The sequence below is a fragment of the Crocodylus siamensis genome, chromosome 1, assembly GCF_052110815.1.
Source record: "Crocodylus siamensis isolate JL-2025a chromosome 1, ASM5211081v1, whole genome shotgun sequence".
Classification (NCBI taxonomy): Eukaryota; Metazoa; Chordata; order Crocodylia; family Crocodylidae; genus Crocodylus; species Crocodylus siamensis.
In genome coordinates, this window is record NC_143395.1 from 117034264 (window position 1) to 117061473 (window position 27210).

A 27210-nucleotide genomic window follows, 5' to 3' on the forward strand; every position below is an offset into this window, starting at 1 on the left:
AAATGGTAATTTAAAAAAAATTATTATTATTATTACCTCTGGCCAAGAAGGGCCCAATACTGAAAGTTCTCCTGGGGCTGCCAGGAGTCTAGGTACAGTGCTGCTGGGAACCCTGCCATTTGTAGCCTTGTGTGCTGAGGGCTACATACATCACCAAGTCTTTGGGATCAAGGCTTCTGTGATCCCCTTGGCTTGGGGGTTTCACACTGGGCATGGTACACCTGTGTGGCTGGCACCTCTGTCAGCTGACAGGTCCCAGCCACAGGGAAGACCCTGCTACACCTGCAAATTAAAGCTCGATAGCAGCTGTTTTTGAGGTCTAGCTTTATAGCTAATTGGAGCTTTTTATCATGTGATAGCTACCTTGCACGTGTAGCTGATCTTAAGTTAATTGTGCAATACCTGCAACTTGTAGGGGGCGTCAGAGCTCTAGTATTTTCAGAGATGGTAAATAATAAATCCCTGTTTATTTCCCCTGCACCATTTATTATTCTATAAACCTCTATTATGTCTCCCTTCAATCATCTCTCTTCTAAGCTGAAAAGTCCTAGTCTATTTAGTCTCTCCTCCATAGTCCTGATCATCCTTGTTACCCTTTTCTGTACTTTTTCTAGATTTTTATATATATTTTTTGAGAAGAGAGAATCGTAGAATCAATGAGTTGGAAGGGACCTAGACAGATCGAGTCTGACCCCCTGCCACAGAGGACCAAACTGCACGTAAAATTCAAGGTGTGAACACACCAGAGATTTATGAAAGGGCATAATGATACTTTCTGTTCTGCTTACAATTCTCTTTATAATTCTGAATGCCTGCTTCAATGTGTTCCAGTGCCATATAATATAACAAGGGAATGAATGCTCTTCCATCCCTGTGGCAGGAGCAGTGCTAGTGAGGTCATGTATCATCTGAATGGAACCTAAAACATTGTTACATTTTGACTGCATAGGTATTAAGCTAAGTTACTGGCTTCTGACCTCTGTGATCCCCTACTAGGTTTGGTAGTTTTGTGGTGGTCTTCAGAGGACATGCATCTATCTCAGAAAACACCCACACAGTTTGGCACAAGTCAGTACAACTGGCAGTTCTCCTTGGAGAGGCCTCACACTGGAATAGCATTGGCTACAAATACTTGGCTTGGGTTGCATTGGCAGTGCTGTTTAAAGAAGCTTGCACAGCATCTGCTTACCATATGGCTCTCTTGCCAGTGCTTTTCATCCCCAATGTCCATGAGCAAAGGACCAGATTCTGCCAGAATCTGAAAATGGAATTTAAGAACAACAACAAAAAAAGATTTAAAGACAAATACATCATCTTGACTTTATACAAAAAACTAGAACTCTTAGTTCCAAAATTAACCTTCATATACCTACATCTTGACTTTGTGGTTTTCAGTTAAGATGTCCAGAACATTCTTGCTTTAAACTGGATAAAATCATTAAAACCAACTGACTTAAAAATACCTTTTTATAAGGTTAAAACTCTTTAATGTCCACAAAAACATGTGCCACTAACATATAGTAACCATATCGCTAAATTTTCACTCCATTTATATTTGAAGACTTTGATTCCAACCTTTACTCTAACATTGTGGTATTGATGGGCAAGGTAAGTATTTTTACAGTTTTTAAGAGTAAGAAGCTTTGCCTTTCTTTCTTTCATTTTATATTTACACTGTTGAGCAGTCTTCTGAGCAGCCTTATTTACAGTTCTTCTCCATCGCCATGTGGTTCCTCAGAACCCTTAATCCAGGTTTTGGAGAAAGAGATGACTTACTTTTCAAATGTAGTTGTGTTTAATTCGTATCACATGAGACTGTTGTCACGATGTAATGGTCAGTGCACCCCTTTTGTAAATACTGAGCAAGTATTTAAGAAAACATTTAAAAAGCAGTTAGGGGATTTTGAAGGCTCTCAGCAGAGCAAAAAAATTTTCCTTGGCTGTTCTTGATAAGTACCATACTGTACTATTGACTGAAGGACTGTGTTAAGAACAGCCTTGTAAGCAGGAGAGGTCACCATCAACTGGGCTCATTCACTGATTTTCCACATCGTTTTATTTAGTTTTCTTTACAGTTAGGTTTCTAGTTGAAAGCCATTTATTTAGTTCACCGCTTCCTCTGTGGCCCTTGTGACGCACCTTCACTTCACATCTGTTGCCTTCAGTCTTCATTAGGAAATATATACTGGCTATATTATAAATAGGGGCCCTTCTGACTATGTTACCCATAGTACAGTATACTAGTAGGGCACGGCATTTTTCATTTCAGTTATGAGGGAAGGAAAGGCAATTTTCATCACTTTCCTTAGATTCATGGGAAATAGGTGGAAAAATATTTATAAGACGCACAGTGGTATCTTTGTTTTTAAATATAATTCTTCATTTAAAATTGTTAGGGATATTAATAGAAAATAATCTAAACCTATTGCATAATTTGCAATTTCTATAATTTTGTGTTTGGGTACATTGAGGATCAACAAGTACAGGTATTTTTTTTTAACTTATTGAGAAAAATCAATAGTATTTTACCTATCTTTACTGCTGAAATTTTACATGTATGAAGAAACCAAGTTATGCATTGGAATCCAAACTCCAGCCTTCTTGTATGTAGTGTAAGGCCTATGACTGTGTATATAAAAGTGATTTTTTTTCTGAATTTACTTGGAAAAAAAGTTTGCTTGCTTTTAACTTAAAACTGAAGAACCAGTTTCATTCAACAGTATTTTATCCTTGTAGTGTTTGTATGATATACACTTCTTCCACCACCACTCCCCCCACAAGAAAAAAGAGAACATCACACATTTTTTAAAAGTCATCAATGAGATTTTGAATGATATACATATGCACACACTTTTTGTGTATGTGTATGCGCGCGCAAGTTATTTTTAAATAGAAAAAATTAAAATGTCTAACAGCTAATGTGTTCCTGCTTTCCAAAATTGTCGGGGGATAAATGTAGAAAATTTCAGCACCTCCAGAAAAGTTAGATTGACAGTTAAGCAGAATTATATAAAAAGGAATATTAGTAAAAGATAAAAGTTATTTGTTTGCTGGAATTGTGAAATGCAGAAATGGCTCCAGTTCCAACATGATTGTAGATGGATTTTTTTAAAAAGCTCCCTGCAGGAACATTAAATCCTACATAGATTTCCACCTGGGATTCTGCCATGCCCGGAAGAGAAGGTGCTGCATACAGTGGTTGTTCTTGAGGCCCATCTCCCTCAACTTTAGCCTGCTGCTCCACTATCCTTACAAAACCCTCCCTCTACCCAGTGCTTTATTGTTTGGGACACCTGTTCCAAAGGCATTGCTCCTCATCCTGCTGGTTCTGGGAACTTATCTCCCTTTGCCACCATCTCACTTCACAGCAAAGAGAGTATCTGGTCTGTTTATTTAGGTATTAAAAACAGTCCTTAGGATGGCATTCTCCTTTTAAGAACTTCCTCTTCCAATACAAAATTGGTAGAAGGCAGAGCACGGTGGCATCTTAGAGACTGACTGATTGAGGGAGGCATAAGCTGTCATAAACAACAGCCTAGTTCAACAGTGCTCAACATTTCAGCCCTGCAGGCCAGATAAGTGGTACAGGACTTTCAGATTCCAGACAGTATGAAAGTGCTGTATGACAGTGCTCTACTACACAAAAAGTCAAACATTTTGTCTCCAAGAGAAAGTGAAGCTTTCCAGTACTGGAAATGACTCCAGATTTAACAGCTTAATATCCAAAATAATTAGACCTAAAATATTGTATTCAGATCAGTACTAACTAGCCAGACTAAAATGACTGATGTATTAAGCAATAACTATTTTGAGGAACAGAGTCTAAACACTCAGGGTTTTGTTTGGTTAGGGGTTTTTTTGGTTTACTGCGTGAAGGAGTATTCTGTGGTCCAGAGGGCATGGTAAAGTTATTTATAGTGAATATTTATAAGCTACCATTATAAGTGAAATTTTTTTAAATCTTGCTAGGGAACCAAGGAAAATGGTATTGCCATGTTTTGTCTTCTAATTTTTTTCTCATGAAGGGACCTCTGAGAATACTTCAGTAATTTGCATTTTTAATTAACTAATACTTGCATGACAATGTAAACATATAACTGATTAAGTATTATAGTGAAGGGAAGCACTTTCAAAAATTTCTTATTAAGGCACTTGTTTTTGTATAAAATAAATTAAATTACCAGCACAAACAAGCCAACTGTGATTCCTTCGTTTTTCTTGCATTCTGTATTGTATTGTCTTTCATCTTCCCAGGTCTCTGCAAAGGCTTGAATAAGGCTTGTATCTATGAGGAAATCCTGAAACATTTTTTTTTTTTTAAAGAAAGCACTGTGCATTCTGAAAAACCATTGGATTAACTGCTTTCACGTCAACCATTGTTCCCATTGTAGTATTACTGGAGTACAAAAAAGTACCTACAGATATGTTTTTATAATACTGGAATTATTGCCTTCCTACTGAATGGCCTGTTCTTAGGGCACCTGGCACATGTTCATTTAATGGTATGATAGGATCTGATTGCCAGCTCTAAACATCAAGTCTCCTGCCATGGCAAGACATACAATTTTGGGATCAGGCATCAGATCCCAATGGCTCCATAACTACTTGCCAGTGCAGGGCAAGCTTGGGATCACATTCCTGGGCTTCTCTTGCACTAGTAAGGTGAAAGCTGGGTGTTTGCAGCCTAGTGTGAACTGGAGTGGTCTTGGAGCCAGGACAGACGATCAGCTGATTGTTGGTCCCAGCCCCGGGACTGCACTGGTACCCTGAACTGGATCCAGTATGGTCCTTAGGGCTAGCACCAAATGTTGGTCCTGCCCCTGAGACCACACAGGAGCATGCAACTGGCTCCAGTTTGTTGCAGTCCTGCCACATGTGCAATTTAAGACATGATCGAAACCAGACACAAAAATAATACATATTGATTGTTTAATATTTATGTGGCTGGCTTCTTGTTTAGTTGCACCATTATTTCCTGGAACATGTGGCAGTGTTACTATTTATGGCATGCTAACAGGTTAATCACATCTTAAGTGTAACGCCTGCCAGGAATTTAGGTATCTGCTGTCTCTAAACCTTCTGTAATATAGAGAAGGGAAGAAGTTAGGCTTGTATTAAATGTGCTTTTGGATCTTTCATTTTAAGGGCAGCATCATTCTTTTTGAGTTAAACCTGTCAGTGTTGCATGAGTGTGTTACATTTTTATTAAGGACATATATTGACAAAGAGCAGATATCCTTAAAGATGACACTTCTGGGAGAAAATGAGAAAGAAACTAAATCAAAACAGCCTGGTTGGAAAAAGCCTGTTGGAACCTATGAGAGTTATAAGCAAGCTCATTTCAACTCCAGATTTAAGGATATGCTTTTAATTTGGATAAAATAATCTTTTTGGTTTTGGGGGGTTTTTTACAGCACACTTTCATTAAATTTCAGTGAGGATCAGCCTAGAGATACTATCAGATCAGCAGATTGGACAGCAGTTCACTTTAAAATACCATATTACATAAACAGCAATGAGGAATATTAGTGAAATATGTTGAAAATAGGGTGTAGCTATGATAAAGAGGAAGTGTCATAGGAAAAATTTCAGTAGTGTAATATCTGAGTGGACCAAAAAAAGAAAAAAAAACTTTTCCCCACTATTAACTAGTCTTGTGGCACAGGTGACAACAATGCTGCTCTTCTGTTCCATAAACTTCATTTATTTCAAATTATTTGTACTGTATAGATAGCTAAGTAACTTTGGCACACAGCTAGTTCCCTTAGAACAGAGGTAGGTAAAATACAGCCTGCAGGCTATGTCTGGTCCACCAGTTGATCCTGTCTGGCCTGCCAGATGCCACCAGCAGCCTGAGTAGAGCAGGGTACACCCTGTAATGTTCTGCTCTGCTGCAGCTGGAGCTGGGCTGGGCTGCACAGCATACACACTCCTCTGCGCCCCCTCTACATCCATTCCCTCCATTCCCCCATCCAGCTTCTGTTGACATTGTGGCTGTGTGGTCCTGGCACCACAACTGCTGGCAGCAAGGCCCAGAGGAAGAGGGTGCAATGCAGCGCACTAAGCAGCCATCCCACCTGCCTCAATGAGATGCTGCTGTCACAGCACCACTAGATGAGTCTGCGTTGGCCGTGAGGAGGGCTTGGCCCAGGTCAGCTGGCCCCAACATTCCCAGTGTGGCCATGAGGAGGGCTTGGCTGCAGCTGGCCTCAACTTTCCCAGTGTGGGACAGCTACTCAGCACACTGCATTATGCCCTGTCCCTTGTGGGCTTGACTACCAGTGGCTGCAGTGCTATGACTGCACAGCACCAACAGGAAGCCAGACAGGAGTGGAGAAGTCTGCACGCTTCCCAGTCTAGCCCCAGCTACGTCAGAACAGAGCGGTGTGGAGTGCAGCCCTCCCAACTCAGGCTCCCAGCAGCAGCTGGGAGGCCAGATAGGATCAGTTGGCATCTCCCCACCCACCTCCCTGGCCCTCAGTAGCTCACCAAAACTCATTAAGTGGCTCTCCAGCCCAAATAATTGCCCACCCCTGCCTTAGAAGTTACCATTTCAATGGGCGATGAGAAAAGATAATGATAGGACAGACCCACCAACCCAGTGGAATTTGAAAACCAGATGAATTAGAGGTCTGTCTACAAAGGCAGATCATTCTTTACTAAGGCAGATCATTCTTTACTAAGTCTAATACTCAGCTACCAGAGAAAAATTAAGAGCACTTCTAAATTAGGAAGAGATTATTATGAATGCATGCAATCGAGCTGCTTTCTTTTTATTTCACTATCCACAGTGTTCCAATAAGGTTGTTGGGGTTTTGGTTTAGTTTTAAAATCTCTCAAACACCAGAAGTGTTAAGTGCTGGCTCGTCTTTCCCCTTGTGCTTTCCACAGAAAAACAAATTTCTATAGATGTTATAATATAAAGGATCAGTTTGCTGCTAGGAAAGCACATTTGACCAAAATGACTTTTTTTATCTTGGCATCTTGTGCTGACAAATCCTGTTTTACAGCAGATTGCTATAAACTAGATCAGCTACCAAAATACCAAGATAGAGCTCAATTTAGGAATATTTATATTTTAAAATAAGCACGACAGAGAATTTTTGGGCCTATACCAATGGCCAAAGTTTAACGACTCGTATCGGCCAATACCGATCTGATTGTCGATATCCAGCCCAGCAGCATTAAGAGCGACATCCAGCTGAAGCCACCCCCCAGCACCCCACGCCACCTAGACAAGCTTCTTGCAGCTCCATCCTATGCCCCGCCTTGCCCCAGCTGTGCAGCACCTCCCCCTACCCCAGCAGCAGCCCCACGCCCTCCCTCACTGCCAGGGGCCTCAATCTGCCCCCCTCACCTCCCTTTCCTTTCCTCTTCCTTTTTCCCCACAACAGACTTACCAGCCAGATGCTGCTCTCCAAGCTGCAGGGCTGGCCGTGTGCATCCTGTGGCTGTGTATGCACACAGCATTTATCGGTGACAGTATCTACCACATCAGCCAAAAAATGCCAGTTGCCAATAATGTCAATTTTCCTATATGATATGAACCAACGTATTGATGTCTCTCTAAAAATAAGTGTATATTATATATCATAACCAAAACATTCATAAATCTGCTTCACACCAGACTGCAGATAAGACCAACCCTAACTATTTTTCTCTTGATAAACAGTAATTTCATAGATTAGGCTTGTGAATCTGCTTAATTAATGTTAAATTAAATATTTTACTGAATGGGTTGTTTCAGATCATTTATTTTATAATTTATTATGTTGGAGGGCATATCTAATTGGCTCTTCTGAGAGAAGTAGGGTAAATTAGCCTGGATAGAGCCCTGGGCAACAGTTATGCTGTTTTTGGTGGCTCAAGCTAGTTTGTTCAGATGCTATGTTTTACATAATATGGTGCAGGCATGCCCCAAAATTTTACTGGCTAGCAGGTGCTCTAAATTTATTAGATCCCTCCAGCTACACTAACATATATCATATGTCAGTAAGTAACATTGGTTTAAATGTAAACGGTATATGAGGTCTGAATCATAGCATTTTTATTCCATGGTAAATGTTAGTCCACCTGAGGTGTGTGAAAAATTGTAGGTTAGTGTTAAAATATGTTTTCCCTTTGTCTTAATATTTTGTTGCAACAGAAAAAAATACTGAGTTTTCTTCCTGATCCTCTTTATTTTCTCCTTACCAAAACTAATTCTGAAGACTTCTGTTCCAGCTATTAGGTGATAAGCAGACTTAGGCATGTAAGGACAATACTAGTTCGTCCTGCTCATGTCCTGAAATTCCATGAATGTATCTACTTTTATAATAACCATCTTCTTACCCTTAATACTGTGCCACAAAAAAGCATTATACAGGAGGATGACCTGCTCACCTTTTGCATGCATCTCTTACAAGGACTCAAACTCTCACTTTAGCAGCCATTTATGCATAAGTCCATTTATGTGCCTAATCATTGGATTAGAGTCTGGCTTTTCCATTCCTGTTTTAAATTAGTGTAGACCAGTTGATTTTACTAGATTTCTCTAGTTTACAAAAGTGGAGGATCTAGTAATGGATTCCACTGACACTAAGAAATTTCTTTTTTCAGAAAAGGTGCATATAAAATACTTAACAGTTAAATGTGCAGAAATTTACATGTGATGGTGTGCTGCTTTTATTGCACACATGCTTTCCCTGCCTTTAATAGTTAAATATTGCTTTCAAGAAAAGGGAGAAGAGGTTTCCTTTACTTTTCTTGTCAAATTCAATGTTGTTTCATTATTTATAAGGTGGTGTTGTGTTCTGGCTCCCTGTTTGTTTTTCTTACTGTATAACATATTTATTAGAACCCAAGATGGACCTTTTCCCCCCCAATAGTTAGATTCTGTACATGGAAAATGTATAGATTATAATTTACCATGCATAGAATCTAATTACTGGAGGGTCGTCTTATTAGAATTAGGTTGACCCTAATTCATTCCCACCCACACTGCTGCAGGGGGGTAAGCAGTGGAGGAGCAGGTGATGTGGGGAGGTCAAACAGCTTGCCCCCTACTTGTGCCTACCCCCCTGCCAACCCTCCTGCCGTTCTCCCTTGGCTTCTGCTCATCCTCCTGCATCCTCCTTTCCCCACCCCCCAGCCTAGCTTAGCCCCCTTAGCAGTCATGTGGACTGCATGCCACTGTTATGGGGCTGGGCTGGAGCCAAGCTCAGGGCCTCTGGCTGCAGCATAGATGGAGCCTGCTGGTGCAGACCAAAGGTAAAGGGGAGAAAAGGGGCAGGCAGGAGAACAGAAACTGTGGGGGTAAAAATGGAAGGAAGAGACTACAGGCAGGAGATGCTGGTCACAAGCCAAAAGGCCAAAAAGAAGGAACAGGTAAAAGATAAAGAAATGTCAGCATTGTGGTAATATATACTCAGCATTGTAATTTCCTTCCCACACCTCTGGAAGTGTCCCTCAAACATGTCTTTAGTCCCAGAGCACTCAAACAGCAGCCTACAGCTGCTCCCAAGTTTGAGTCTGGCTCATTCCATCCACAGTCCTTGCTGACTGAGCCAGTGGGATCTCTTGTGTAGGGCTTACCAAGTTACATGTGCATCTGTTCTCTTTTCCTTACTCCAGCCTCAAGCTTCCTCTTCCTTTTTCCCTGCTCCTTAGCAGTCATCACAGCTCTGGAGACTTCCCCCTGGTTCTACCTGCTGTTACACAAATTACACTCACATTACACTAGTTTATTTCTTGTTTCCTATGTGTAGGTTGACTTGTCTTGTAGCTGTTTTGCACTCGTTAAGTGTCTGTTCTTTCCGAGTGATAATATGAGCATACATGAGGGTTTTTTTGCTCTTGTGTTATTTTGCTTTTAACTAGATCAGTGATTCTCAACCAGGATGCTACAACACCCAGAGGTGCCTATATATCCAGTCAAGGGTGGCACAGGATGCCATACGGTATTAGCACTGCAATATTAGTTTACAAACATGATTCACAAGATAAAACTGTAGTTTGGATCCCGATGTGCAGGCACATGCAATTTATATTTATATGTAGGCATGTGCTGCAAACTTCTTTGCAGTACTACAAACTGCACACCCAGCATGTCACAACATGCCCTGTGCTTCAAATTTGCAGTGCGGGGGCAAAATTTGCTACCAGGAAATCCCTGTAGCAAAATAAAAATGCCATGAAAGAAAGTGGCACGGTGCACACCACAGGAGCGTGCACCTGACATGGAAGCTTGGTCCTCCAGGGAGACTGTCTGGCTGTCTCCCCTCTTTTAGTTCCTCCCTAGCTTCTCCAGCACACCAGGAGCTGGGAGAAGCAGGGAAAGGGCAGTTTATCTGAAGCGGGACTTTTTGCCCTGCACCAAAGCACATGTGCAGGGGTGTGTGCAACGGCAAAAAGTAGCAGCACATTTGTGCCACTACTATTTTTGCCGCTGCAAATGCACATCCCCTCCATGTAGGGCACACCCTACATTAGATTATAAATAGAAATCTATAGTTGTGGTCTTTCTGAGTTCTTTGGAACAGAAAAACTTTTGTAGTAAAAAAAAGGTGAAAACTAAGAGCTGACATTTTCAAAAGGGTGCCTCAAGTCTAAAAAGGTTGAGAACCATTGCCCTAGATCATAAAAACAGAAATAGGAGTAATCTTCATAAACACACTTAGCTGTCTGCATACATTATAACTTGCTGAACATGAAAAATGCTGGATTCATAGGATTTAAGCATTTATAATATGTTTAAAATGCAGGTTTTGCTATAATGTGTTTCTTAGAAAAAGTAAGAAAATTAATTTATGTAACCAGCATTTTATTTAGTTGCGAAGGATGAGCCTGGCAAGTGTGGTGGAACTCAGCTCTAATAATTAAATGAGAGCAGTGGGCAAAGACAGTACACATTTTTTTTTCATACGAGCTTCTTCACTATGCCCTCAACAGGTCTGCTATTAGAAACCACTTCAAGGTGCAGGTGTGTGGTACATTCCTACCAACCTGTCAGGTTTATGGCTATTCTAATGGGATTATGTTGCAGCAGTGCCAATTTAGTAGAAAGTTTACTGGAGCATTGTGTAAGAACAATACCTTTCCCCTGAACTGGGACTGAATTAAGTCATATTACATATTAACTACATACATCATCCAGTGATTACTACTTAACTTGCTTCAGAAGAATGTCCTTTCAAGCACCATTTTTGAAGGTCTTTGTCATTAGTAATTGTGTTTGTACTTTATTCAAATGTCTCCTCCATTCACGTGATCTACAATTAAATGGAATGTGGATTTGTACCATCAAAAAATATTGCCATGGAAATGTATCTGATTTGAAAACTCATAAAATTGTACAAATTCACTGATCAACAGAGAATTTTAGGAAATCTTTAAAGCATGTTGTCTGGGGGTAACTCTGTAAGGCCGGGGCACCCGCCTCCCAGATGCCTTGCTTGTATGCACTGTTTGGGAAGATGCTAGTGAGTATCACTGTCTTCTATCTCAGATGGTCTACTCTTACCTGCCACATCTTGATGGAACCTTTAGTCTTGTTGGGAGTTGGAGTTAGTGAGACAATCACCCTGAGCCCTTCCCAGGGCTTCAGTGCAGGGCTGCTCCTCCTCTTATACCCCACTTCACCACACCACATCAAATGGTAAAGAACGTGGGCCTCAATCTTTCAGAGTACCGTTGTCCTGTCAACAGCTCTTCACTAGCTGGGGAAATGTTCGATGGTATATCCCAGAAAGATAATCGGTTTGGCTCAGGTGCCAGCCAGATCCATAAGTCATATTGCAATCATTCAGGATCAATGCATATGAAGTCCATTCTGTAAAGAATCCATTAACTTATAACATTCATCCAATTTACCCAGTTCATAGGGGAAATCCCTTCAAACCCGATCCTATATATATATAGACCAGTGGGTAATCAATCCCAATGACATTCCTCAGCTTCAGATCAGTTATTCAGAAAACTTCCTGCCCTTCTGACATTGATCCATTTGTATTGTTGAAGTAATTGAGTAAAGTATGTACCCATATTATAGCAATTTTATAAGAATGTGATGGGGAACTTTATCAGAAATCATACTAAAATATAAGTATACTATGTCCACTGCATGAATAATGTCTGAAAGCAAGAGAAAGTTTTTATGGAGTTTAGAAGAAATAATACTTAACCTTAGTTCTTTTCTTTTTTTTCTTCCCTCCTCAGAACATTAATGTATGTATTCTTGAAAATTATCCTGAGTGTTCCAATCCCAGGTTATTTTACATCATACCATATTTCTGTGGACAGCATCCAAGATGCAGGTAAATATATGGATCTCAGACCTGATGTAATAAAAGAAATAGGCATAAAAAAACAGGTACCAATAGTTACATCAGACATGCAATTGATTTTTTGCTATCCTAAATTCAAAAGAAAACCTGTCTTGTGGCAGTTGGTGAAAACAAAGTACAGAAAGTAATGTAAATTTTGCTTTCCATTTTCATTGAGTCCATGCTTATAATTCACCAAATCTAAATAGATTAGTATGGATATAGTAAAAAAATCACAGTGACAGTGTGTGTAACACACACAGTTTTAATTATGTGTTAATCAGTTTCATTGTAAATGTTTCCCCAAATTCTGAGTTCCATTTCTGTAATTAGATTCAGCTCTGCTCAGATGTTCTGAAGGAGTTAAATGCTTTCATGACTCTGTTTTCAATAGAGGACTCCTAGTTTGTTTTGGCCCTGATATAGTAAACATTTGTGGTCCTATATTTAACTTCATGCACACAAGCAGTCTCACGGAGATGTATAAGTTACCATAATCAGAAGGCGGAGCTACAAGAAGTAGGGACAGAGGAGTTGGTCATTACGATGCCATGGACCAGATCCTGTTCCACTTATTAGGTAACTACATGTGTTTTGTTTCACCCTACTCAAGTCCCTGAAAAAGCATTACCATGCCTGCTTTTGTTACATGGCACCATCGTAGCCTTAAGACTAAGTCAAAAAGAGCAGTAAGTAGGAAGAGGATCCTTCTGCCTTCCCTGTTAACAGTTTTTTAGGGACTAAAATAGCATGGAACAGGATCTGCTTAGGTGCTTAGGTACATATAGATTCCTAATAGTTAGAATTCTGCCCTGCTTCTCTGCTGGAGACAGAGCTATGTAAAGGGAGTGGAGTGCCACTGGACAAATGATGTGTCCCAAATTGACTGTCCACCTTTTATCTGGCTGCAAAAGATGGCTTTATAAAAGGAGAGTCCTTGCTGCAGGAAAGGCTTTTGTTTAGCAGTATGCATAAGTGAAGTTGATGTAGTCAAGCCATTTTACCTGGATTTCCAGATAAAGTGGTAAGCAAAAATTGTTGGGACCAACAAGTATTTATGGTAGGTGCCATTAAAACCATGAAGTCTATCACACTGTGGTCCCTGCACTAGTGAAACGTGGTACTGTTTCTAATGGCACCCCACATACAAATCAGAAGGAAAGTCCTGGGGATTGGGATTGGTTACAAATATGAACTAAGAAAATACCCAAGAAAGAATAGATGGGTATGGGTTTGTGAAGGAGAGGATTGTGTGACCTTGTGTGTAAAACAGTACATTTGATTCTGTACATCATAAGAAGTGCTTTCTTGCCAAGGTTGTAAACTTAGGTGGGAGACTATAAACATGATGAACCTAAAGTACCAGATATAGAATTGGGTCCACTGCTGAGACTGTAGGACTTCCACCATTTTGCTTAGAAATGGTGTACTCATTCCTCAGCCTGCCTGTAAAATTCGGCTCAGTCCTTTAAATCCTCTCCACTTTTCTGTCCCCCTTCAAGAATAACAGAGCATACGAAAGAGTGTACCTCAGTCTGCAAAGACATTAGATTCTTTTCCTATAGGCACAAGGTCCATTAGATCTGTTTCAGTTCTGGGGTGACCTCTTTGTTCCTTTACCCATCCTGAACACCAACAGTAAGTTGCAAAGATAAAGGACTACTGCAGATTGCTAACTGAAAGTTCAAGTCCTACTTTGCTTCACCTAACTCTGCCTCCCTAATTCTGCAAGAAAGGCAAAAAACCACCTCATTAGGGTCTAAACCACCTCATTAGGGTCTAAACAACCCTTAAAATTGGACTGATAATCAGCATCCTAAAAAAAATCTCCTGTAGTACAGGTGCAGGGAGAAAGCAAAGGGTAGCAAGAGGGAGCAAGGGAAAACTCAGAGAGATGTGAGAAAGAAGGGCCAATGAGTTCTATGCCCCTTGTTGGCCAAAGAGAGGTGGAGACCACTCCAAGAGGAAGGGTCTTCCTCATGTTCTACAATCTGCCTTTAGGGCCATTCACAGACCAAGTCCTGTCAAGTCTTCCATCCACAGAGATGTATGGGTGGCCTTTTCAGAGCATAAATACACTGTTTTATGAGTGAGTGGTTTTGAGCTTCTTAGAGGAAGATGTCAAGAAAGTTGAGCACTGCTGCACAGTCCCCAAGTTAATTTTAAGGGAATTATATTTTAACAAGGAAAACCGTATCTAGATGATTTGTGAATATGTTTTATGAACCACATAGACCTTTACTCTTTCTATTTTCAATCAAAATGGTTTGTAAAACTATTCTGATCCAATAGAGTATCACAAAGCCTGGCTGCACATCTATAGAAATCCTGCTTGAGGACGGAGTATTTTTTTTCTTATGTGAATTTCCAAAACAAATGCACTATTTAAAGACCTTTTATTTTCCTCCCCTTAATATCCACAAAGGGAGCCTGGTGAATGGGCCCTTGAAAGAGCAAAATTGAACGTGAATGAAAATTTCCTGCTTGTGGGGATTCTGGAAGAGTTGGAGGATGTGCTGCTTTTACTGGAAAGATTCTTACCTCACTATTTCAAGGATGTGCTCAGCATTTACAAAAACCCAGGTAAGTTTTTCATAACAAAGCCTTTCCTTGTCGTTACAGTTTCAAGATGCCCGTGGCTGCTTAAAGATGAGATGTTGTATCTTACTCAATAAAGCAATAACAAAATAGCTCAATAAAAGGGGTAGAAGAATGAGAATATAGCATTGTAGTCTTGTGAGAACAGCTTCTGTCATTGGGCCGAATGCTCCCCTCTGCATTACAAAGTGGTAAAAGGGGTGGGGGAAATGGACACACCTTTACAGATACATTTCTGAACGTGGGGGTGGCTCACTGTTAATGTGATGAACACTCATTAGAACACTGGAGTGGGGGCTCCAACACAAGGAATCGAGTCAGGGAGCCAGAATACCGTCCTAGCCAGTGGGGAAATTACCCACTGGGAATCTATAAACTGCTTCATTGCTCCTTACATCATAAGTTGTCCTTTCTCCAGCTTTCCTTGGTTAAAGAAGTAATGAACAGTAATGCTGAGAGAGAAGAAGCTTTGGGGAAGGAGTGGGGACTAGGAAAGTGGCAAACAGCCCAGAAGATCTTGCTTATTTTTAAGGACCTCCCTGTGATAAGCACAAATGAGAGCAGATATCCCCAGCTATTCTTGATCTTTACACGGTTCTAGAGCAGTATTACAAACCCCTGACTCATGAGTAGAATTGTGGTCCACCTCTGAAGTTGATGCATGGGGAGATTCTGGGATATGATTTCATCTCCTTTAGGTTTTTCTGTGTAGAATTTCACCTATCTTGCCTACATTGGAATTGGAAAATGGTGGTGTGTATTAGGAAGAGCTTTGGGGAACTAATCTCTTTTTACAGGGTTATTCATTAATTTTATTCTTCCAACCTTATTTCTTAAGGCTGAAAATAGAAAAGGAGCAGTTTCCTTGTTAAAAGCCTTCCCCCTTTCATAGATTTCATAGACATTAGGGCTGGAAGGGATCCTGGAAGATCAAGTCCAGCCCCCCGACCACAGGGCAGGGAGTCAGCTGGGGTCATAGGATCCCAGCAAGATAAGCATCCAATTTGCTTTTGAAGGTATTCAATGTAGGTACTTGAACCACCTCCGATGGCAGGCTGTTCCAGACCTTGGGTGCTCGGACAGTAAAGAAATTCTTCCTTATGTCCAGCCTGAAACGGTCTTGCAGTAGTTTATGACCGTTCTACCTCATCATCCCTTGGGATACTTTGGTGAACAAATGTTCCTCCAGATCCTGGTGGTCACCCCGATAAACTTATAGGTGGCTATCAGATCACCCCTGAGCAGTACTCCAGCTGTGGCCTCACTTTTCTCTCCTTTCGTTACTCATGAATACTTGAGTGTTTTATTTCCAGTGGTACTTATTCTTAATTTATAAGTAAATTTTACACTCATGAATATGAAGAGCTAATAAAACCAACTAGAGCTAAGAATAATTGCAGTTGTAAGAAATCTTCCACATCTATCCTCAGTGACCAGTACTCCTGATCCACAACATCCTCTGCTGTTCCTTTCCCAGACCTCATAAACAACAGAGGTATTATTATCATGCCAGATTGCACAGTAGCTCAGTGAAGGGACCAGAAGCCCATAACTGGCTGTGATAAGACTCCAGCTGTGACTTGAGCAAGGATTTTAAATTAGATCTGCACACTTGACTGATAAGTACACTAACCCGGTTTGCCACTGTGGATGCTCCACCTTGCCAGCTTACTGCATAGTGAAGATTAAAAATAAATTTTAGGAAAACTTTGTCAACTGAATAGCACCCTCGTGAGTCCCTCATAGGTGAGAATGACAGTGCTATAGTTCAGTTTGAGTCAAGTACAGTAGCTGTACTGGCCTATACATGATAAGCTTTTTTTTGTCTCGAATTTTGCAGCACCACGCAATCTGCTGGTCCCCTGCAGCTGATACAGTTTTTGCTTTGCTCACTTCTCCTACCTAATGGTGTGCTGTTTGTGTGTAATTCTCATCTAGATAGTCGATGCTACTTATTTATGATTAAAAGCTCACAGGAGTTGGCCAGTTAGCCTTGAAATGCATTCACATTTCTTTTTCACTCCAGTTCACTGTAGCAGAGCAGCTTGGTTATTCACCCATCATCCGTCCAAGCTATGCATCCAGCCCATCACAGCTGGGCTTCGTTATTCTGGCTTGTCTCCATTGCTCAGTGCATCACATAGTATATTAGCTTGAACTGAATACGAGTGTAACAGGGGACCCAAACCCTGTTACCTGGGGAGTAAGAGAAAGGGAGAAGAGTGAACTGTAGGAGGAGGCCGTGAGGCTCCTGCTTCTTTGAGAAGATGCAGCAGACTCAGCTGGATGTGGCTGCAGAAAGGCAGGCTGGTCCTTGAATGACAGGGAAAGCTCTGCCCAGAGCTCAGGGCATCACATGACCAAAATGAGGTGTGGCTTCAAGCCACACGAGCCTAGGGCAGGGGTAGGCAACCTCCGGCACATGTGCCAGAGCATGGCATGCAAAGGCATTTTGCCAGGCACATGTGCCTTGGGGCAGATGGCAGGAAGGGGCCAGGGATGCACTGCCACAACAAAGATCAGGTCCCTCATGACTTCCTCACTGTCTGCCCTGGCATGCCAACTCACAAGTTAAGGTTGTAGGTGTTTTTGGCACTGACCAAAAATGTTGCCAACCTCTGATCTAAGGCATGAGCCAGAGCAGTCAGTCTGGCTCTGGGAGCAGGAGACTGCCATAGACATTCCCCTGCACCAGACAGCACATGTGACTCTTGAGAAGACTGCAGTCTTAGCTAGAGCTGCACTGATACATCGGTCTGATATTGGTTTGGTACCAATATAAAAATTGTGTATATCAGATATCAGCCCAATGGAGCCAGTCATTTGGCCAATAAATGCCTGTTCTGTGTGCAGTCACAGCTCAGCATGGAGAAGAGCTGGGAGTATGGAAAGCTGCCTTCAGCTGGTAAGTTGGAAGGGGAGCAGGGAGGGAAGGGGTGTGGGGGGGCGGATCGAGGCTCTCCATGCTGAGGGAGGGAGCAGGGGAAGGTACTGCCCAGCCATGGGGGGGGGGGTGCAGGACAGCAGTACAGCTCACAGGGTGGGGGAAGCTCGTGCCATTGCTTGCATTGAGGAGGGCGGGGGTGGGGGGACATGTGTCCCTGGATCTGCGCCATGTGGGGCAGGCTGCAGCTGTGGGGTGGATCCAGCGCTACATGGGGCTTTTCTTGCTGGGGGCTGGGCTTGGTGTTGGAGCAGACTCTAGAAGTGCTGGGAGGAGGCTGTAGCCACCCCAAATTTTGCAGGAGCTCTGCTCCCAGCCCCGCTCCACTGCCCACCCACCCAGCACAGCCCCAGCTTTTCTCAGCACTTGGGTGGAGGAGGGATGTTCAACCAGGGCTGCATCAGGCAGGGGGCAGCAGCGTGGGGTTGGGAGTGGAGCTGTGGCGGAATTTGGGGTGGCTGCAGCTGCCTCCCAGCATTGCCAGAGCCTACTCTGACTCCAAGCCCAGCCTCTGGCAAGAAAAGCGCCATGCAGTGCTGGCTTCAGCTCCACCCTGCAGCTGTAGCCCACCCCGCGCCTTGCAGATCTGGAGGCACATGCCCCCCCACCATCCTGGAGTGCAAGCAGCAGCAGGAGCTGCCCCTACCCCACAAGCTGCCTCTGTCCCACGTTCCCCCACCCCAGCTGGGCAGTACCTGCCCCTGCCTCCTCCCTCACTGTGGGGGGCCTTGATCTGCGCCCCACCCATGCCCCTTCCCTCTCCCCTCCTTTCCACCACACCGGACTTACCACCTGATGGCAGCTGTATCGGATTGGTATCAGCTGATATGCCTCTTTAAATATTGGCTATCAGTATTGACCCCCAAAATCTCTAGTGATGCACCCCTAGTCTTATCACATTTGAAGAGAGAAGAATTAAAGTACTGACAGAGACTTGCTGGTTTCAGTCCATCTCTTGGGAGCCCTGGTTAGTCTTTTGTGGTAAGTACAAACAATCAAAAAGCCCGAGGCTGAATCGATTCAATCTTTGTAGGCTAGTCTAAGCTGCAGAGATTGAACTATAATATGCAAGTAAACAGACATTCACTTTTGATTCCAGAAATGCAGCCACATGCCTGCAGTGGCCCAGTGGTGGGGGGCGTGCACTAAAGCACATCTCCCTGCTAAGCTGGAGCAGAGAACTTGGGCCAAGGCTAGCCTGCCTATCCTCAAGGGGGTTTCTGGGGAAGTGCAAAGCATCCTGGGATGCTGGGGGGCTAGGAATTAACTTGAATCTGGAAGGGATCTGGGACAGAAGTTCAATAAACTAATTTAACCTTAATCAGTTAAGTCCAATTTACCTTCATCCAGGTTTATCTTTAATTGGTTTCAGCTATTTTGAAAGCAGTTTATATACACTGAACTTCTGTTATGTTACAGATATGAACCGGTTTCCAATCACTTATACTGATTTATGTGTAATTGCTTTTGCTAGCCTCTGTGTCTGGATCTGCCCTGACCTGACTGGCCAGCTTCCTACAGTTTCAGGCAGTGCTGGGTTATAGATATCTTGTATCACCTCCATCTAGGTGAATTTCTTGCCCTCCAGGGCCCTCACCCTGGGTTGATGCTGGTGGAAATCAGGAATGACGTGAGGCTTGCATGTTTTCTTGTCTTGTTTATTTTCCTTTGTGGGTCATACACATTTTAATCAATTTTTCTCTTTCTTCCTCTTTTCCTCAGAGAGTAAGTAACTTTGTTTCCTGAGAGTATTTTAATAATTAAATTTACTGAAATTTATCAAACAAACATTTGTTAGTCTTGGATATAGTTCTTCTGGCAAAGAACCAAACACTAGAAACTCCTTACTTTCCAAAATCATCTGGTATACATGTTAAACAGTAAAATATTAAGAAGGTTGGAGCATTATTAAGCTGATGAGTTTTGTCTTCTGTTTATTCTATCAAGTAAAAATGTCAGTTTGAGCGAATCCATATGCTAAACATACACATTTCATTATTTGTCCATCTGAAATGGCAAAGATTAATGCAATGAAATGTGGTCATGGGTGCTTTTCTTGGTGATTCGAGCGATATTTTTCTTAAGAACTAAGTCATTTAGGTAAGAAAAGGCTAATACAAATAAGGGAAAAAAGTTTAAAAAAAAAGTGGGGGGGAGCACAAGGCAAGACATAATTAAACTTCCCAATCATGGTGATCCACAAACAATATTGTACTCGAAACTGTAAATTAGATTAACTAAACTCGCTTGCAATTTTGAAATGTATGCCAGCTCCATTTTAATTTGAGGGGGTCTAAAAACATTAATAAGCCTGCAACACAGGAAACTTTAGCAACAGAGACTATCAGGAAAATGTGTTTCTTCATCACATAAATAAAAATGTCAGTTTGAGCTCATCCACATGCCAAATATTTTAAGTCTTACACATCTTTATAATAACGTTCAGTGAAATGCTAGTGTTTTATGTAGCGGTTAAGTTTCATTCACCACAATGTGTTTTCATCTGAGGAATGCTTTAAAAGCCACATATTTCCAGTTTGTTTGGGGTTTCTCCCCTTATTCTGTCCTTCAAGAGTTTACTTTTCTAATGTTGGTATCAGATAGGATGCTGTAGACTGTCACTTTTGCCCATATTAACCAGAAGAGATTTCACCCAGTTTTTTCTTGCCTAAGGTCTCTTCTTACCTATGCACAGACTCCAGCCCTTAAGCATTTAACTGTTCACCACTTAGCGGCACAATGCTCACAGGTATTTGTAACTGTCAGTGTTTGCTTTTTTTGTTTTTCCTTAACTGTGGTGTTTTGAGGAAAGGGAGGGAAGGAGGGGCTACTTTGCTGGATCCCACCCTCCCTTCCATTTGCACCTTTTTAGTCATTCCTAGCACAGGCACATGTCAGTTTTCTGACTGAGCAGCATTGGGCATAATTCCTCTGAAGGTAAGTCATTGCAACTCTTGACACAACCAGAGAGGGTTGCTACAAAGTCTGGCATGTGGTTCATGGTCTCTTCAGGCACTGGGTGTTATGGGGCCAGGGAACAAAGTGAAGGCTGGAGTTTGGATTGATAGATCTTGGAGCCTGCATAGATGTGATATTTGCCAGAGCAACCTTGTGCAGTAAATAAGTTTTCTATTTGAATGCTGAGAAAGAGAGTATGTGGTGGCTGATAGGACAGCATTTTCATGAGTGGGGGAAAAGGCTTGTGAGTGGAAAGATCATCTATCAAAAGTGAACTATTGCATCTCAGATACCCAAGAAAAGCCATCATGTAGCAAACCCACTCTCCAGCTCCTGTTTCCTTTAAGTAAAACTACCTTTAATGACAGATATAGAAAAAAATAAAAGTGCAGGGAATATGTAAGGAACAAAAAAAAATAGTGCAGAGCTCACCAGGCACTCTTAGCTCACTTTTTGAACTTTTTTTTTTTTGATTTACCTATTAAGGAAGATACAGGTCCATACCAAAGCCTTGATTGGGGTACTTCAGATTTGTGTGGAAATGAGAATTTGTGAATGTTTACATGTAAGCACTCTTGCTATTCCTGATTTTCCCACAGTTTTAGTAGCACAACTAAAGGAAAAGCAGTGGCCAGCATCCTATTAGCTCTGATGGTTATGTGAATGGCTTTGACCCTTACTTCCATGCCTTTTGGCTAAGGGCCAGCTGCCTTTGAAAGCAGACAGTGTTTACACTGTTTCTTTTACATAGACAGATTTGGGGTTTTAAAAAACAGGAAAAAAATATATACAATGCACAGAAAAGCACAGGGTTTTCTACTGCCTTTTTACTGCATGCCAGAAAAGTTGAAAATTAATAGCATCTAATATATAAGAATAGGTGATAAAAATGTTTTTATTGCCTCAGAACTAGCTCTAATCCCCCTCACCTTTACATAGGAGCTCATAAACTTTGTCGGCTTTGGCACCAAAAACCATAAAAATATTTTTCCTCAATACCAGGACTTTTTTTTCTGTTTTTTGGAAGTTAGTCATAGCTATAGGAATGTATAGGTCTTAATATGGAGGAAGAAAATTGAGTTAGACTTTTCAAACAGTTAACTTTACTGTGTGTAATGAAATTACTCATGCTGTCAACTGGAACAAAATTTACTGAGACAGGAAAGTGTAAAAAGTCAGATGTGTTCTTGGAAAATACAGGGCAAGCAGCTTGCAAATGAGACTGGCCCTCCAGAAAGGGTTCCTTAAAGGAACACTGTCAATGCTTAAAAATCCTATTCAAGATGGATGTTTCTACGTCACTTACTAATAACTTTCCAGATAATTAAAACATGTTTTTCTCTTTAATCTACTTTCACTTTACACTGGAAACAATAGGGCTTTTAACCTTATCTGTGACTTAACTTCTGTCGTGTGACTAGTAGGAAATGTGGAGGGCAATGTTGATACAAGCAGTCCTCAGATTTACAACACAATTGGTTCCTTAAAACCATGTCTCAAGTCAAAACGTTGTAACTTGGAACAGATTTTCCTATAGGAAACAATGTTATAAGTGGGGGATTGGTTCCTGAACCAAGGCCCGATACCCTATTTTCACCAAAAATAACCCAGAATTTTGTACTCAATCAATTATAGATGAGTAATATAGCTACATCAATGTATTTATATTGTAAACAACAATGATGGATTTGTAAGGACTTCTTTGAGATGACTTTGCTGGACTTTTTGAAAGGCTCTTGGTTGGACTTTTTGAAGGGTTCTTGGCTGGAGTCTTCTCAGGAGTCTTGGCTGCAGGTTTTTCTGGAGTCTTATCTGCTTTCGTAAAGAAAGTGTCCAAGGAAGTTTGGACAGATGTTCTCCAGGGAGATGGGTGACACAGTAAACTTGCTCGCTGGAATGGTGTTGCATCAGATCAAGCGCTGTAAAGTCAAAACTGACGTCAGAAAGTTGAAACAGTGTGTCAATTTATAAACGTTGTAAGTGCAAAACATTAGAACTCGAGGACTGCCTGTATTTGTCTTCATTATAGATCCTGGGACAAGTGATGAAGAAGTTGGGACTTCTTCCTTCATTGATATAGGAGAGGGGGAGGGAGGAGATGAATATTAGGTGTGTTTTCTTTGGAAAGTGTTCTCTCATGCTGATGGCAGGATTGGGGCTATGACAGTTATAATGATGATTTTACCACAGAGGGAAGGACAGAGTACTTTCCTGCTTCCTATTGCCTTCAAGGTGGATTATATCATGATTATGTTATGATATATAACATATCATATCATGTTATGATGATCATAACATGGGCCGGCAGTGTGGGGAGGCAGTTAGGAAGGCCAACTGCACCTTGTCATGCATCCACAGATGCATCTCGAGCAGGTCCAAGGAGGTGATCCTCCCCCTCTATGCGGCACTGGTCAGGCTGCAGTTGGAGTACTGTGTCCAGTTCTGGGCGCCGCACTTCAAGAGGGATGTCGACAGCATGGAGAGGGTCCAGAGGAGGGCCACTCGCATGATCAGGGGGCAGCAGGGCAGGCCCTATGAGGAGAGGCTACAGGACCTGCACCTGTTCAGACTCCAGAAGAGAAGGCTGAGGGGGGATCTTGTGGCCTGTTATAAACTAGTCCGGGGGGGATCAGCAGGCATTGGGGGAGTCACTGTTCCCCTGAGCACTGCCAGGAGTGACCAAGAATAACAGTCACAAGCTGGCAGAGGGTAGGTTTAGGTTCGATATCAGGAGGCGCTACTTCACGGTCAGGGCGGCTAGGGTCTGGAACCAACTGGGGGTTTTTACGAGGAGGTTAGATGCACATCTTGCTGGGGTCGTTTGACCCCAGTATTCTTTCCTGCCATGGCAGGGGTCGGACTAGATGATCTGCTCAGGTCCCTTCCGACCCTAGAAACTATGAAACTATGATAAAACTCTTGGTGTAGAGCAGGGAGGTTCAGACATCTGTCATGTACAACAAGGAGAGAAGTGTAATGAAACCCACTTCCCTTTTTTGCCCATCTCTTACTCTCTGGGCAGTAGAGCAAGGCAGATCTGGCTACAGAGGCACCAGTTCCCATGCAAGAATGACATAAACCAGTGATCCTCTGCCTTTTTAGATGCAAGGTGCCTCTCAGTAACTTCTGTGAAATTGACTGGCAACTAATTTATTAGTGCTTACCTTCTTTCAGAGGGGCTGAGCAGGGGAGCAACCAGGCAGGAAGAACTTGAGATTGTCCTTATCTGCTTATCTCCTTACACCTGGAGCCTGCCCTTACCTATGTATCTTCTCACACTTCCTGCAGTACCCAAAGGATCTCACGGCACTCTTGTTGAGAAAACTATCAGTGGCTCTGGGTTGATGGGTCACAGCACTGCTAGTTTCTTCTGGGGGACTTTTTGAAAGCAGTTCCAAGAAAGGAAAAGGGGAAAGGTGGGGGAAAAGACTCTGTAGTCACCTATTTTGTCCCTTGAGAGGATGTGCACCAGTACAGCTGCCAGCTGCAAAACAAATTGAGATGAGTGATGCAAGAAAAGAGTGGCCCAAAGCAGAAGCAGTGATTCTTGACTAACAATTCCCTTTTATTTCCCCAAACTGTTAGCCCAGTGAACATTTCATATATTAACCCCCCTCTTTCATAGTGCATGGAGCTGAGTAATTTGTATTCATGAACTAATAGGATTTGTCCAGATGGTGGTGCAATCTCCCTACATTTCCAGTCTTTCAGGAAAACTTAGAGATTATAACTTGCAGTAGCAAATGTAGATTCACATTTGGCTTGTGGTTCCATTTACACTCTTCATCCTGTCCAGTGAATAGAAAATAAGAATAGGAAAACTGAAGGAATTCCCCCTTCCCTCCCTCTCCTGAGTCTGTAAGCTTTCAAAATTACCTAAAAGAATGCTAATAGCCACACTGACTAAAGCTGCTGGCTTATTTTAGAAGGCATGGCTAAAATAATGGTGCCTGCTAAAACAAGTGTAAGTTCTGAGTACAGTATGTAATATTTTATTCTAAGACAAATTCATAGTTCTGTGTGTGGGTGGGTGAGAGCAAAAGACAGAGATTAGGGAGATAGGGTCCCCAAGGAAAGAGAAACCACTGTTTGTGCAATGACCCCTCTCAGTTTCCCAATCTACATGCCAAAAAGGTCTAAGTAAAGGCAAAAGTCATGTCAAAAGCTGCTGAATTTATTGTCTTAGGTCATCAACTGTGAAAATAAGATTTTGAGAAACGCATCCAAACTGGAGCTTTGCATCTAAGATCCTTGAAACTTTGGGCCCGGTTGTTCCAGCTTGGGTCAATTTGTAATGAAAATTTCCATTGATTATGCATTATTTCAAATTCCACAGAAAGGACCTGTGGAAAAACAGATGAAATCTTGGACATGAACTCCTGGAAGGATTTTTAAAAATGAGCACTTAAGGGCCTCGGTTTGGAATCTTTGCTTTGTAATGTGAACGCAAAAGATTCTCTGCTCTGAGTCGGATTCATTCTAGAGACTGCGCTGGCTTCTTCGCAGTGGTCCTACACCAGCAAGTTCTCCAGAAGATTGGGGCACCTAAGAATAACTGAAACCTTTCCAAAGCAGGTATCCCTGCACTGGAATGCATACTGTGATTGATATGCTGAAAATAATCTTTTGAAATGAGTCAGAAATGGTGATGACCAAACTAAAATTTGACTCAAGAGCAATTTACATGTTGTCCCACCCTTTCAAAAAACTTGCCAGCTCTCAAATTCTCATTACTGCAAATGTACTTTGCTAGTTCCACTGGAAGTACTCAAGCTTGCCTGTCTACTACAAATGGAGATTTAAAACTTCTATTCCTTTCCTTTCTTGTGTTCTTGTGACAAGGTATTTAGCAGAATTCACATATTTGCTGGAATCTAACAGACAGCACTGTGAGTGCTTCTGCTGTGTCTTCAAACTTGCAACCTCTGAGCTGTCAGCCATGCACCTTAGTACCCAAACCTCCCCAGCCCTCAAAACTTTTACGTCACATGTGGGCTGGGATTTTCAGTGGAACGTAAGGTTACTGGGACCTTAGACCCCACTGAGTCTCAACTGGAAGTGAATGCCTAATTCTTTAAGCTTGCTTTGAAAATCCCAGCCTGTGTCTGCTCCATAGTAGAGGCAAGGAGTAGTGGTTGATATCTTTTAATAGACTAACTGTATAATTGAGGTAAATTAAGACAGGCTTTTGAATGGGAAGGATTCTTCATCAAGTCTCAGGCGTTGTTGTCACTATAATGGCCTGGACCATCACTGCTGCAACATCTGCTGAGACCTGATGAAGAATGCTTCCCACTCAGAAGTTTGTCTATCAGTTAAAGATATTACAGACAAAAATCTTTGCTAAATCTCTGCTTCTTGCATAATTCCTGGACCATCACAGGTACAACTTAGTACACAAAAAATCTTGAAGGAATAAGCTCATGTGGTAAGTGTGAAACCCCTACCTGATTCCACATAAAACATAAGATGCATTACAAACATTTATTTTTCATAGAATTAGAGTACTTTTCTTCCTTCACTACACTATACTTTGCTTTAATACCCCTGGCCTGGACACTAAGCTGTAAAATGATTTCTTTCAGTGGTGGCATCCAGTTTCTTGGCACACCAGTTGTGCTTATTATAGAGTTACTTCTGAAGCCTCTCTTGTGGCTAAACTGGACATGTGCTGCTTTGTTTCTCTGGCGCCATCTTCCTTCGACTGACTTATACTTCAATTGCACTTTGTTCTCGACTGCTTGGGAATATGGTTGTTTATGAATCCCTCTGGATATCTTGCCCATACGTTATCTGATTAGTATTTGGAACCACACTTATGCAAGTATGGCTTTGCTCCCCTCTCCCTTTTCACATCAATCAGCAGGTTCTTTGTTGAAGAGGTCAGACACTTTCTTTGCATGCTCTAACCTCAGCCATTCTGTTATGAATGAATGAAGTTCACTCAGTGAATTAACTGTAGAATACAGTTGCACCATGTTGCATCATGAAAACTGAGACCTTGTACAGCGTCTCTTCCATATTTTAGCTCTGTTGTGAAAGACTTCAAGCTCCAGATCTTGTGTTTCACATCCTCATGATCCTTGCATTGTTTTTGATTTCTTTTCATCCAAACTATTGATGGGCTGTCTGGTTTTGGCCTAAACCCAAATGGATGTAATTTCATACTTTGGCGCAGTAAAAATAAAATGTATTTGTGGCTTAGGTCCACAAGGGATCAGCCAACTCAAACTTTCCACCTTCTGTATCAGACAAGAATTCATGTATTTTCTTTTGTGCTTGGGGATCATTTCAGGAGCTCAGTGATGGTATCTTGAAGGCAACTGTAGTACTCAACTAAGGAGCACCAGAGCCTCAAGAAATAATGAGGCCTCATACTAATGGTGCCACTTTAAATTTGAAAATAAT

At 41.8% G+C, this 27210-nt stretch overlaps 1 protein-coding gene across 1 annotated transcript in view; it reads left to right on the forward strand.

The window, feature by feature from the left end:
• Window positions 1-27210, forward strand: part of UST (uronyl 2-sulfotransferase) — a 301480-nt gene that overhangs the window by 223197 nt on the left and 51073 nt on the right. Inside the window, exons 6-7 of the mRNA XM_090041136.1 lie at window positions 12196-12293; window positions 14728-14885. Of these exons, the coding sequence (XP_089897262.1) occupies window positions 12196-12293; window positions 14728-14885 (256 nt within the window). The remainder of the gene's footprint in view (window positions 1-12195; window positions 12294-14727; window positions 14886-27210) is intronic.